Genomic DNA, 15,365 nt, shown 5'->3' with positions numbered 1-15,365 from the left:
TTAAACGTATTTAATTAAAACATCACTGGCTTGGCACCGCCTTCAAACTGATCAGAAGGTAGCACATAGGTAGGATGTTATTTTTTGCTTTTTAGTTAAAGTTATTTTTTGAGTTGGAAGTCGGTTGAATTTTTTTTATTAAAATTTTTTAATGTCGTGTAAATAACGAGGTAAAAAAACATGCTATTATTTTGTGATCACAGACAGGCACTTAAATTTTATTTATATATATTGATAGTACAATCACACATTATCCTACGGTTCAAATACCAACCTCTGAACTGTAAACAACACTCATTTGTATAATCTGTCATTATTCCTACTATCAAACACTCAGAACGTTCACTTGGTATAGGTCAGCAGAATATTACTGAAGTAATTACAGTTATCTTTTACTACATATAGATAAGGTATACGATTAGTAACTGAAATAAGATATTATAAGATAGGTAAAATTTATGTAGTTATTTTTAATATATATTTATTTACTAACGGACGCTCGCGACTTCGTCCGCGTTGAATTTAGTTTTTCACAAATCCATCGCGAACCATGGATTTTTTCGGGATAAAAGTAGCCTATGTGTTATATCAAATATCAGTCGCGACAGAAGAGTAATATTAGTAAGATAAGTGTGAAATGCGGAGCCGTGATAACCCAGTGGATATGACCCTCCCACTCCGGAGGGTGTGGACTCGAATCCGGTCCGGGGCATGCACCTCCAACTTTTCAGTTGTGTGCATTTTTAGAAATTAAATGTCACGTGTTTCGAACGGCGAAAGAAAAACATCGCGAAGAAACCTGCATACCAGAGAATTTTCTCAATTCTCTGCATGTGTGAAGTCTGCCAATCCGCAAACCCCTCTCATTTTGAGAGGTGACTCGAGCTCAGCAGTGAGCCGAATATTGGTTGATAATGATAAAGTGTGAAGTGGAGTAACTATAACATACGCAACAAATTAATTTTACCATTGAACTGAGTCTCTCCTCGTCTAGTGTAAAAACAAGTAACTAGGTATGTGTGCGTAGACCTTTGGACTTAACATCTAATTTATTAAATGATAAACAAAATGTTGTAATGTGAAAAATAATCATTAACCTAGTTTCGTAAATAGCTATAACATCTACAGATGTACCTACAGGAATACAATTTTCATATCTCCGACTACGAGAACATTCAAATGACAAATAATGGCCTCATCTGTCCCTTGGTTGACTAATTCAGCTACAGATATAGGGCATGGGGTTCGAATCTCGGATCAGGCCTAATAATCTATATCTATACTCCATACTAATATGTAAAACTGAAGAGTTGGTTTGATTGTTTGATTGAACGCGCTAATCTCAGGAACTACTGGTCCAATTTGAAAAATTCTTTCAGTGTAAGGTAGCCCATTTATCGAGGGAGGCTATAGGCTATATATTATCCCCGAATTCCTACGGGAACGAGAACCAAGCGGGTGAAACCGTGCGGCGTCAGCTAGTAAATTATACTATGAAACAATAATCTTAATAGCAGCCTGGAGTTGCCAAATCTGTGAGGTAATTTCTCTCCATTCCCATCGAACTATGAGAATGAAGGAATACAGAGTGCACTTTGTGCACATAATTTGTATAAACTATATCAGGGTTTCTCAAAGTGGGGTACTCGAACCCCTAGATGTTCGCTATTTGACGACAGGGGGTTCGCGACAAAATTTACGTAATGGTGGCTTGATAACTGATACCAAATTAGATTTAAGGTTAAAATTGTCCAAAATTACTCCTAACATTGAATCCATTTGCGACAAGAAACAAGCACACCCATCACATTGATACTATAAAGACATTTCTTTTGGTTTTTGTGGTTAAAAACCTCATTTTCTTCAACACTCAATTTTTTTTGGAGGAGGGGGGGGTTCCTGTAGTTAGTAAGGGGTTCGCTGTCACTTGGAAATTTTAACAGGGATTCGTGGAGCCGAAAGTTTGAGAAACCCTGCACTATATTAATATGTCCTTCGTAGATAGCCGTAGTCAAAAGTCGGTTGAGAGGACATTGTTATTATTGCATGAAGAGAAAATAAATTGCCTGTCTAAAGGAAGCATAGCTTTATGGGTGTTGAAAGAAAGAAAGAATGAAATAAAATAAATTTATTCATATCTAAAAGTTACAGACAGTCAATAAATATCCTATCCTTATGACAGCATGTCTGTCTGTAACCCTTAATAAAAAGAAAGGGTGTACACCATATGCCGTGTACTACTTACAAGCATAATACACGGCGCTGATTTTCAGCCGAGACCCTTGTGACGTCACAGCTATTATGAATACATTCAAATAAACTAAATTAAAATAAGAAGCAAATATGTGTTACAATTTGAAATATTGCGTATAATAGCTGATGAATTACTTGGTACTTATTTTATACATAAACCACCCAGCCACTCAAATATATCCATGTCCATCAAACAAAATATATTTTCCAGTTGTAGAAATCGAATCCACGGCTTTGATGCAGTAGGCAGGGTCATTACCACTATCTAGGTCATTAACTCATTACCCACTAAATCGGCCATCGAAGGCATTACGAGTGATATCAACGAGAAACCGCGTGTTTAAATGTTAGGTCAGATTAAAATGAATAATTAACAAACAATGTATATCAACACAACAAACAAACAACCTTTAATCTTTTTATCACGTCCGCTGCGGCACTGATTTTTCTGTACTTTCCCCTGGTGCGGTACGAGGTTTTTTGACCTCGTACTATACTTTCTGTGGTACATAACGAGGTCCATCGACCTCGTAACTCTTGAAGACTCTAAAATCCTTTTTTTTGCCTTCAATATAATATAGTTAAAGGAACCAAGTGATTTATGTTTGAGCGGTACGAGGTCAATTGACCTCATACTGCAGCGAACGTGTTAAAGGATCTGTTTACAGATCCTTTCATAAACTGAATTAAATTTCAAATGAATGGTTGTTTGTTTGTTGAACTGTATTATGATTGCGATTTAAAGGTTGAGTCAGTTGAGTTAAAGGTTGCGGAAAACATCTAATGTTATTAAAGGTAGGTATTACTCACAAAGTATTATGTAACCCAAAGCTTCTCAAAGTGGGTTACGCGAATCTTTAGGGGTTCGCCATTCGACGGTAGGGGGTTCATGACAAGATTTACGTAACTGATACCAAGTCAGAATTATGGTTAAAATTGTCCAAAATTACTCCTAACATTGAATCCATTTACGACAAGAAACAAGCACACCCATCACATTAACATTACAAAGAATTTCTTTTGGTACTTTATGTGCTACCTGTTATTCAAATAAAAACCTTATTTTCTTCAAAGAGTTTAATTTTTTTTGGGGGGTTTTGGGGGTTTGGGTTCATTAGTTAGTAAGGAGTTGTCACTTGGAAATTTTAACAGGGGTTTGTGGAGCCGAAAGTTTGAGAAACCCTTAGGTAACCAATACTCAGTTTTTTAGGACTTGTTAAACGAATCCGCTTGGTCCATCGACTATTAGTCACAATAAAAAATATAATAAAAAATATAGAAAAAAAGGCTTTGTTCAATATACAAATGAACGTGTTAGCATTAGTAAAAAAACATTTTTAGTGATAACACCTTCATGTTAAAAATATTTTTATTCTATTTTTGTAAGAATTTAGCGCACAAATGCGTTCGTCGGTGTTAATCGCAGAAACACATAGTTCAATTATTTAAAGTTAGGTTTAAACGGCCTACCCAAGTGACGTCGTACCGAAACCCGTTTACCAAACACTAAAAGATGATTGCAAAAACTAAAACACGATGAAAAACGATGTAGGGACTCATGATTTGAATGGTACACCGAGCTAAACAGATTCATACTAATAATATTCTCCCAACCGACTTTTCGGTCACGGTGGCCAATCTCATGGTGAGATCAGTGCGCAAGTGTGTGCGCAAGCACAGGTGCACTCTTTCTTCCCACACTCTCGGAATCCGATGGGACGGCAAACCGGCACGACCAGTGAGAGATCATTCCTCGACGACCTCCGTGGCGCAGTGGTATGCGCGGTGGATTTACAAAACGGAGGTCCTGGGTTCGATCCCCGGCTGGGCAGATTGAGATTTTCTTAATTGGTCCAGGTCTGGCTGGTGGAAGGCTTCGGCCATGGCTAGTTACCACCCTACCGGCAAAGACGTACCGCCAAACGATTTAGCGTTCCGGTACGATGTCGTGTAGAAACCGAAAGGGGTGTGGATTTTCATCCTCCTCCTTACAAGTTAGCCCGCTTCCATCTAAGAATACATCATCACTTACCATCAGGTGAGATTGTAGTCAAGGGCTAACTTGTAAACAATAAAAAAAAAAAAAATTCGCAGGACCGACGGCTATTTTTTTTTGTTGGCCTAAAAAAAATTCGAACACTGGACTAACCAATGAGGCAGCTCATACAGTTTCAACTGTTACCTACTGTCTTTTGTATCCGAATAGCGAAGCAAAAGCTTTTCGAGGTGTTGGTCAATATTTTTCGCAATAGAACCATATTTTATGGAAACGACTATCGAAGCAACAACGACTTAGCATTCAACATGGCGATAATCTTGCGAGCGAGGTCAAAGCGTTTGATAGGCACTGTTTATTTTTCAACTTTCACCGGATTACCGTCATGTGGAACAGTAATACCTAGTTATCAACAATTATGCACGGCACACTGACCGCTCAAATAGCAATACATTAGGTTAATTAGCTACAATGTAAAAATAATTAATCAATTCCAGTAGAGCAATGTACTGCTATTTTCAAGAACTGACGAGTCAGACTAGTATATATTTTTTTCTTAAAAGAATCTTTGCCATACCCAATATTCCTATCCCCATCCAACTAGTCGAGACTGTATTATAAGTGGGTGCGACAATAGACCAACGGGGTGGGGATCGAACCGCCACTCCTCGGTGATGAGTCCGACCGCTCTTACCGTTGAGCTATTGAGGCTTATATCATTATATAATTAGAAAGCATCATTTAGGATATTATGTATCTCAAGTTTAATAAAGCCATAAAGTAGATTAAAATTTGTCCAAGTAGACGACATAGACGCCACACTCGATCTGTCTATACAGAGCCGTGATAGCCCAGTGGATATGTCCTTTGCCTCCGATTCCAAAGAGCGGGGAATTCGAATCCGGTCCGGGTCGTGAACCTCCAACTTTTCAGTTATGTGCATTTTAAGAAATCATCATGAAAAAAAGGAAGAACATCATGAGGAAATCTGCATGTGTGAGAATTTTCTTAATTCTCTAAATTAGTGAAGCCTGTCAATCCGCCATGGGCCAGCGTGGTGGTATATTGGCCTAACCCATCTCATTCTGATATGAAAAAATATTATTCGATAGTTTATTCTTTTATTAACTTCTTTCACAGACAAAACCTTCATATTCCGCCAAAGAGATCTCCGAGTTACAACCATCTGGTTCAATCAATTGGATTTAAGTATTCCTACATCCATCCTAACTCATTCATATCGCTACACGAATAAAGCTACTATTATCGCATGAAATATTAGTTAAACATTTTTGTTTCTGTCTGTCCGCTCATGTTTTTTCGCAATTTGACATAACCAGTCTTAATACTAAGGTTAATGGCCTTTTATTGCTGTGAAATGGTTATTGTTGAACGCAAGAAACACACGTTACTTTCATAACGTATCATCTTAAGGAATACTTTTAAACATTCCATTCACCTGTCCATTCGCTGGATTTCACCATGTACAACTTTCAGTTTCCAAAAGGCTTGAAATTAAGCTCGAAATATATTTGGGAGTTTTGTATTTAATAGTTTGTTTAGTACAGTTTGTCTATACTAATACTAGCGGACGCACGCGACTTCGTCCGGCCTTAACCCAGCCCTCTCGCAAAATCCGTTCTTAACGGATCTCTACTATCTATAAACTACCTCCCTGCCAAATTTCATCTTAGTACGCCAAGCGGTTTTTGAGATTTCGTGATGAATGACCTTTCGCAATATATTATGAATATATTTATGAATATATTATGAATATATTATGATTATTAAGGGGAAATGTTAGATTGTTTGTATGTTTTGAATAGGCTCTGGAGCTACGGAACCGATTTGAAAAATGTTTTCACTATAGGCTATATTTTATTCCCGTATTCCTACTGGAACGGGAACCACGCAGCTGAAACCGCGTGACGTCTGCTAGTTAGTCAATACAATCAAAATATATGTAGAAAAAGTCCAATGTCAAAATTTTTTTGATAAAACTTTTTTGATAAATAAATAAATAATAAAGAAAAATCACAAATAGTTATGAAGACCTAATATTTTGTGCTAAAAGAAGTTATGCTTTCGTATCGATTCAACATAATTAATTATGTGTGGATAATTTAAAATCATCAAATGCCTCTATGGAAAGTAACCCAAGTTGTGCCATGTTATCTTATAACTTAATAAGTTAAGCCTTCTATAGGCATAAATGTGTTTCATTCGAACATGGTTTCCGATAAACTTGTTCGTTGTAACCTACTTTAATAAAATGCCAGCCAGTAAAACTAGGTAACTCTTAAATCTAATTATTGCATCAAGGATATCCATGCCTTGAATACGTTCAAATCTCCAAATTAGTTATACTTAACTGATAGGATATCCATGCTTTGACTACGTTTAAATCTGCAAATTAGTTATAACTGATAATTGTAGTTGTCGATAAAAACTCAATTTTGTAAAATTTATTTTGGTATTTTTGAAACTGCGGTTTCCGACTATTTTATCGACTATTAAGATTGTATCTGTCGTAATAAATTATTCTTTTAGCAGACTACCAAAAAAGAACAATGTTAACAATTAAGGTGCTTTAATTTAGAGCCTCAATAGTCCAACGGTAAGAACGGTCGGACTCATCACCGAAGGGTGGTGGTTCGATCCCCGCCCCGTTGGTCTATTGTCGTACCCACTTCTAATACCGTCTTTCCCGACTAGTTGGAGGGGAATGGCCATTCCCATTCCCCTCCAACTAATCAAAAAATCAAATTTAAAAAATACGGGAAATATTCTTAAAAAAAAATACTGGCATTTTGGTCCCAGGTCCCAAGGACTACTCCCGGGACTCGTACTCATACGTTTCTTTCTTCAAATAAATTCTCGGCCCAGAGATTTTTATTTATCAAATAGCGATTGTCAGAGATTTAAATATTTTCAGCTAAGCCCATTAACCTGCATTGGAGCAGTAAGTTGTGTCTAAACACCATAATATCTTGTCTCCTTTTTTTTACCGAGGTTCTATGTTCGAATGTTGTTTTTAATATTTTCAAATTACCCCTTGACTATACTCTCATTTTATCGTGAGTGATGATGCAATCTAAGATGGAAGCGGGCTAACTTGCTAGGAGGAGGATGAAAATCCACACCCCTTTCGGTTTCTACACGACATTGTGACGGAACGCTAATTCGCTTGGCGATACGACTTTGCCGGTGATAATTAGTCACGGCCGAAGCCTCCTGCCAGCCAGACCTGGAATAATTAAGAAAACCTCATTCGGCCTACCGGGGATCATACCCAGGTCCTCCGTTTTGTAAATCCACCGCACATACCACTGCGCCACGGAGGCCGTCAAACTTATAAAGAGCCTGGCTCTGTAGAACAGTTAAAATAGGTTGATATTGATTATGAAAGTCAATACTTTTGCAACTTGGTATACGGTTTGTCAGTTTCATAACGGTTTAGATGCCAGTTAAACGTTTTGCAAGAGATATACCTACCTGTAATAATTTCATATACAGCAGGCAATTGATTGATTAGTTTAGTTTTATTAAACCAAGACTTACCTGTACCTATAGTGTCCACTAGTAAAGTCCTTTTCATGAAAGAAGTCCCCCAGATGCGGCGCTAATTTGGTTATGGCGGTCTTATTTTCATGTGTAAAGCGCTACCAAGTTTAGTTCAGGTTTTAGCCGCGGGATTTTTTTCATGAAAAGAACTCTAGGTACCGGATGACATTTGTTACAAAAAGCAGTACTGGCTGGAGGACATTCATGCGCGCGGCCGGAGGCTGCGCATATGTACTTAGGTAAGATACCCGGCCAAACCCCGGGCAGGCGAAGTCACGGCCGGAGGACATTTAGGTACAATCTCAATTTCATTTAATGTCAACTAGCAGGCGTCAAAGATAGTGAATTAGCCTGCAGGTGTCACAGAGTAAGTCTCCACAAACACACAGGTATTCAAAGCAAATGAGACGCCATTGAAAACCTAAGGTTTCATCTATGTGAAAATAAGATGTGTCAGATTGTGCAGATATCTCGTTTTAATAAGACCATTGACTGAAACGATTATTGAAACAATAACAATTGACTTAACATTCCACACGGCGGTAATCTCGAGGGCGAGGTCCAAGTAACATTTAACTCTTCAATGGTCCTTATTATTAAAAAAAATAATCTTGAAGAAGTACTTGAAAAATTTTATAACACTGACTTGATAATTGATTGTTACAGGAAAATGGCTCCCGGAAGTGCAAGCAGAAAAATGTCAATGTGTGTACTTGCACGGCATCGGTTAGACCTCGATCTTTGACGACACTTAGGTACGAGTAGGTATTTTAAGAAAATATCAAAAGAAATATTACATTTATTGTACAAACTGATGATATCGGTAAAAACAATTTCAACAGGGATGAGACAGAACATAAGAATTTTGCAGAAATTTATGCATCTTCATGAGATTTTTTGAATGTATAAAGATCTCATCTGTCATCTCCTCTACAAAATTTGGAGGTTTTCACCTCGCCTAACGCTACTACGAGTACAATGCGAGAGTACCTACATAAGAACTTTTTAGGGTTCCGTAGTCCATAAGGAACCCATAAAGTTTCGCCATGTCCGTCTTTCTGTCAGTCCGTCCACGGTTTTACTCAGAGACTATTACTACTAGAAAATCAATCTACGGAGATAAAACTTAATCTACGGAACCCTACGCTACGCGTGGCCTGACATGCACTTTTTCCTTTTGAGATTATCGGGGCGTCGCTCGTCCAGTTATAAATAAATAGTTAGTCAATCAAAGTTTATCCTTTGTGTAGTTTCTTCGCGTATCGGAAAATTAGAGTATAAGTCTCGGACGAAATAGGAAATGAACTCGTTCCGTTTCGAAATAGGAAAAAGGAAAAAGGTTTCCTTTGGTCCTTCCTTTTAAGATCACTGCGACGGTTAGTTACCTATTTACTGGCATATTTGCATCAGATTAATGTAAATCGGCGGTTAAAATGCAGGTAACTCAATTTTGCAAATGTATTTAAAATGAAGCATTAATAAATAATTCGTGTATAGAATTTAAATTGAAACTAAATTATATGGCGTGTATGAGGTCACATTATAGGTTATAGTTGAAAATAAAGATACTTTACTGCCATCAGATATGTATGGTACTTTTTTATGCTTTACAAGTTAGCTCTTGACCACAGTCTCACCTGATAGTAAGTGATGATGCAATCTATGAGATGGAAGCTAACTTGTTAGGAGGAGACTGAAAATTCACACCCCTTTCGGTTTCTTCACGACATCGCAACATTCACACATTTCGACAAGAAAATTTTCTAGTATACATGTTTCCTCACGATGTTTTCCTTCACCGTTTGAGACACATGATATTTAATTTCTTAAAATGCACACAACTAAAGAGTTGGAGGTGCATGCCCCGGACCGTATTCGAACCCACACTCTCTGGAATCGGAGGCAGAGCTCATATCCACTGGGCTATCACGTCATCATTGCTCAGAATAGAGAATAATATTTTTTGAGTATGACGAAGATAAAAGATTCGGTCCTGAGGATCGTAGACTATTATGCAAAATGATACATTGCATTTTTCATATTTATAACTTGTGACATTGATTTCGTCTCCAAATGTGCTTCCTTTGTATATATTTAACTATTTCCGGATTTTAAATAACAAATATTACATTTTTATTTTTATTAGACACGTGTGTAAATTTAAAACTTTTTTTTTATTTTTTTAATAAATAAGCTCGCGCTTGACCATGATCTCACCTGATGGTAAGTGTAGATGTGGCCTAAGATGGAATGCGCTTGCCTAGAAGATGCCTATTCACTCTCATCTTAAAGATGCCCAGGTTGTAAGAATTAGGAAACACTGGCTTCGGGAGAGCGTTCCATACCCTAGCCATGCGAATAAGAAACGAAGAAGCAAATCGCTTCGTACGAGTACTGGGTATGTCAATGACGTAGGGATGGAAACCGACCCGGTGTCTTGCAGTGCGATGGTAAAAAGGTGACGGTGGTACGAGCTTAAATAACTACTGTGCACACTCTCCGAAATATATTCTGTAAAATACAGAGAGACCTTTTGACGGTGGCCAAGGTTTTGAAGTTTTGTCAGAAAGGGTGAGTTTTCGCCTATGAGTCCTGGCTCGGCGATCCACAGCGTCCTGAACAGCCAGCTGGTACTTAGCAAAGCCGTCAAAAAGATGACTGCAATACTTCGTACACAACCGGACTTGAGCTTAGTACAATGTAGACGGCCTCCGTGGCGCAGTGGTATGCGCGGTGAATTTACAAGACGGAGGTCCTGGGTTCGATCCCCGGCTGGGCAGGTTGAGATTTTCTTAATATGTCCAGGTCTCTCTGGTGGGAGGCTTCGGCCGTGGCTAGTTACCACCCTACCGGCAAAGACGTACCGCCAAGCGATTTAGCGTTCCGGTACGATGCCGTGTAGAAACCAAAATGGGGTGTGGATTTTCATCCTCCTTCTAACAAGTTAGCCCGCTTCCATCTTAGACTGCATCATCATCACCATCAGGTGAGATTGTAGTCAAGGGCTAACTTGTAAAAAATAAAAAAAAATGTTAGCAATTGGTGTGGCGTGAAGTACTGCTGCATTATTAAGGATACCAAGCTTTTTGGCAGCAAACATTTTACAAATACCTAATAAAAAATTTAAATTCCACTATAGTAATCCACTGTTGTTTTTTCCATCCACTTCAATCCACTATTATATATATTTAGACACTTTAATGATTCTCGTTATTAGTCAACTAGGTTCTACTTACATCATGGTTACAATATTATTAAAAAAAAACCTACCTACTTTCATTTTAAATATAGGTGAGTAATAACTAATAAAGACATAACCATTATTTAAATCTTAGGTAGATATTTTACACTATAAGTTAAAATATGTAATAAAAATATTTATTGTTTACCTTGAAGCTATAAAATATTTTCTACACAACTTTTATGACCCATTAAAATTGCACTAGTAATTAAGTAAATAAGTTAATAAAGTAAGTATGTACTCTTTACTCTGTAGGTACTAACAGTTACTTCGTAGTTTTATTAGGAAGCTTGAATTAAGTCGGTATTGTTGATTTGACCAATCCTACTAATATTATAAACGCGAAAGTTTGTATGGGTGTTTAGATGTATGTTACTCTTTAACGCCGCTACTACTGAAGCGATTTGGCTAAAATTTGGAATGGAAATGGATTTTACTCTGGATTAACACATAGGCTATTTTTTATCCCGAAAAAATCCATTTGCGAAAACTGATGATTTTAATTATATGAATGTTTGTTACTCTTTAACGCCTCGACTACTTAACCGAATTAGCTGAAATTTGGTATTGAGATATATTATAGCATGGATTAACACATAGACTACTTTTTATCCCGCAAAAATCGATGGTTTCCGAGGGATTTGTGAAAAACTAAATTCCACGCGATGTCGCGGGCGACCGCTAGTCGGCCATATTTTGTATCTGCATTCTGAATCTATGATGCAAAGACCAGATGACAAGAAAGTGCCTCTCCATGGATACTAAGAAACGGGGGAAAGGGAGACCACCAACAACATGATTAACGAAGGTCCGTAAGGACCTGAAAGATAAGGGGTCTGACGACGAGGACGCAAAGGAGCGTACAAAATGGCGCCGCTTGATTGGGAAAGCTGACCCCGTATAAACGGGACAAGGCGAGTCCGAAGAAGATGCTGAACCAGTGGTAGAGTAATACAACATACCCCACGGTATAAATAGGGGTGAATGTAACCAGTGGTAGAGAACAGAATCATTGGCTTTTCAAAAATGCATGTATGTAATTTAAATAAACGATTTTGATTGAATGTAGATTGGCTAAATAATCCTTCACATTTTATCTAGGTACCGTATACGTAGAGAAAGCTGTGCTTTTACTTTCATTTGATATTCTCTGCGCATTTGATAGCTTGGGCACTGTGGTTTCTGATTTTTTATTAAGATACTTTTTGCTTACATGACCAATGAATGTCAAGTAAGATTTATAGGCGGTGGCACTTAACTAATTAAACTAGGAGATCCGCAGTCACCAACATAGCTCAACGATTTGCGAAGCTGAAATGGCAATGGACGGGGCACAAAGATCGAAGAGCCGATGGACGTTGGGGTCATAAAGTGCTGGAATGGTGATCTCCGCAGAAAGCGCAGTGTTGGTCGACCACCAGGTGGACTGACGACATCAATTGAGTCGCAGGGATTCGCTGGATGCAGGCGGATCAGTATCGTGATGTTTGGAAGTCCCTACAAAAGACCTATGTCCTGACCCCTATGTAAATAAATGACATTTTGTCAATTAATTTGACGGTAGTTTAATAGATTGATAATAAAGACCAAAATAGTGAATAGGCAAGCTACGATCGCTTTTTATCTTGACACTTTCAAATGTCAAGATAAAAAGCGAAAATGTCAAGACTAGGTAAGGCGATTCCCCCGGTTTTCCGTAATACTTCCGTAGATGACATCGACGACCACTAAATCGCTATAGGTCATATTATAATCCTAGAACTCATACGAAGCATTTTACTTATTCGTTTCTTCTACGCATGGCGAGGGTAATGAGAACTCTCTCGTTTCTTAATTCTTACATAAAGGTAAGATAATAGATCGTGATAGCCCAGTAGATATGACCTCTGCCTCCGGTTCGGAGGGCGTGGGTTCGAATCCGGTCCGGGAAAGTACCTCCAACTTTTCAGTTGTGTGCATTTTAAGAAATTAAATATCATGTGTCTTAAACAGTGAAGGAAGAACATCGTGAGGAAACCTGCATACCAGATTTTCTTAATTATCTGCGTGTATGAAGTCTACCAATCCGCAGTGAGCCAGCGTGTTGGACTATTGGCCTAACGTCTCTCATTCTGAGAGGAGACTTGAGCTCAGCAATGAGCCGAATATAGGTTGATAACGAGATCATAGATATGGTTAAAAGCGAGTCAATTTTATCTAAAATAACTCAAAACTCAAAATTCATATAATTCAATTAGGCTTAGTTTAAAAACACTTTCAAAATGTGAGGTTTAGATAATGTTTTAGTCAATTATTAGATAATGGTGATAATAATTAGTTGAAAACCTAATAATTAAATTTACGAGGTTTCCAAACGGCTTGGGTTCCAAATAATAATAATTAATGCCGGTCAAAGCCTACCGCTAAAATTCTCTATGTTTTGTCAGGTTAATGAAGCTATTTAGCCACTCATTGATGACGTCAATGCGTTTGCTGTTAATAATTAGGTACCTACCTAATACAAAAAATCAACTGAGATTGGTCGATGTCTTGATTGAAATGGAGGTTTGACATTCTTGTAATTAAAATAAATTTAATTACCACATAATTAGGTATATAATTTTATAATCTCTTTTTTATTATAAAATAATTTAAGTGATTAAATTTGAATTTTTTATGTGATGATCGAGAATATTGGCTATTCTAGGTGTTATTTTTTTACGAAGTAAAATGAAAAAAGAAACGGTAAGTATTTATTATTGTAACAAATAATATTGATATTTTTTACGTTAAAAGTCCAAAGAGTAATTAGTAACTGAAAAAATCATTTTCAAAAAACAAATTGGTTATTTCTGCAGCTGTAGGTACCTTGGTGAAAATTATTTTATTGCAATTGATATATTCTATTATTATATTTAATATAGATTTTTTTTGACGAGGCGAAAGCTGATCTATGACTCCGAATATTATATATTTTATAAAGTTATTTAATTACATTATAGATAGATTAAATTAAATTATAGAGATTTTAGAATATTAATAAAAAAAGAACTTACTTTTCAGTAAATCCGGGTTAAAACTTAAAACTAAACTTTATTTTATCGACATGCGAAACGGACAGTGATATTGGAAATGCGCGCGCGTGTTTCAACTAAAGAGAGGTAACTGGTTAACTATACAATAATACGAGTAGATACAAGTTATATGCTTGCACAGAACAAAGAATGGTCCAGAATGAGTCTTTACAAGCAGCGTGGTAAAAAAAAAACAATCCTCTCACGCGTCTCCTCGACATCGATAATTTCTGTTTCATTTAACACTAACAACAATTACGTAAATTAATATAATAATCTCTTAAAATTCTTTTGCTTTTGTAAACATTTTTTAAAATAGATAAAAATATTTTAAAAACTGTCAAAATCAAAGACGCCATTTTTCTTGAATAATTGAAAATTGAAAATTACTAATACACTTCGTGTCATACTGACTCGATAATGTATTCGTTTTTGGATTTTGTATTTGGAACGGCTACAGTTCCGTTCGCTCTATCTGCCTATTATTCTTTAATCTGTGTATGCTTGTAACTTTTTCTTTCTCCGCTCACGATAAGTTGATGTTTCGTACGTCATTCAGTGTTTTGGTCACATGTTGCGTGTATTGACCGAATCCTACTGATTATAAATGTGAAAGTTTGGGTGTTTCGGACTGTGATTACTCACGCGAAAACCGGTGGACGTATTTGGATGCCACACGGATTATAATGAAATGGCCTACAAAATAATTAAAGTAGGCCTTTAAAATGATATTTTAATGGCCTACTAAAGTGCTACATCTATCTTATATTATGAGGGAGGATTTGGAGCAGGGTCGTAACTATCGCCGTATCAGCGGTATCAAAAATAGGAGGCCCCCAAAGTACAAGGGCCCCTTACGTGCGAAAGCAAAAACTAGTAAAATGTAGGTAAAAGATGTCTTTTTTTCCTGGTCAATCGTGCGCCCAAAAGTTAAAAACAAGTACCTAAGTTACTGTCATATTTACTTTAAGCGAGCATTTTTGTTTCTTTTGTGTGAAACCTTTCAAATAATTTTGATACGTGGTCTCTCTAAAGCAGGCTACGCCACTGATTTGGAGCTTAGACCCACCACACTATTGGTGGCAGGTTGATAATCTCGTAAATATGATATTTTTTGTCATTGTAACGATGAATAAGTGTCCAGGATCAGATGATAATGCAATGGTCGTGACCGACGGTTTAACGTGCTCTGCACGGATGTGTGTGTTAAACCGCCTACTTTCTAACTTGCTTTGGTCTGTTACTGCAATTTCTGGGA

General features: G+C 37.1%; 1 protein-coding gene across 1 annotated transcript in view; it reads right to left on the bottom strand.

Moving 5' to 3' along the window:
- Positions 1–14,238, bottom strand: part of LOC112054167 (alpha-tocopherol transfer protein-like) — a 37,537-nt gene extending 23,299 nt beyond the window's left edge. Inside the window, exon 1 of the mRNA XM_024093851.2 lies at positions 14,090–14,238. Within this exon, the coding sequence (XP_023949619.2) occupies position 14,090 (1 nt within the window). The 5' untranslated portion in view covers positions 14,091–14,238. The remainder of the gene's footprint in view (positions 1–14,089) is intronic.
- Between the last annotated feature and the right edge of the window lie 1,127 nt (positions 14,239–15,365).

Source organism: Bicyclus anynana, chromosome 17, assembly GCF_947172395.1.
Source record: "Bicyclus anynana chromosome 17, ilBicAnyn1.1, whole genome shotgun sequence".
In the NCBI taxonomy this organism is placed as follows: Eukaryota; Metazoa; Arthropoda; class Insecta; order Lepidoptera; family Nymphalidae; genus Bicyclus; species Bicyclus anynana.
The sequence above is the reverse complement of the archived record's forward strand: the minus strand, read 5'-3'. Positions and strand labels throughout refer to the sequence as shown.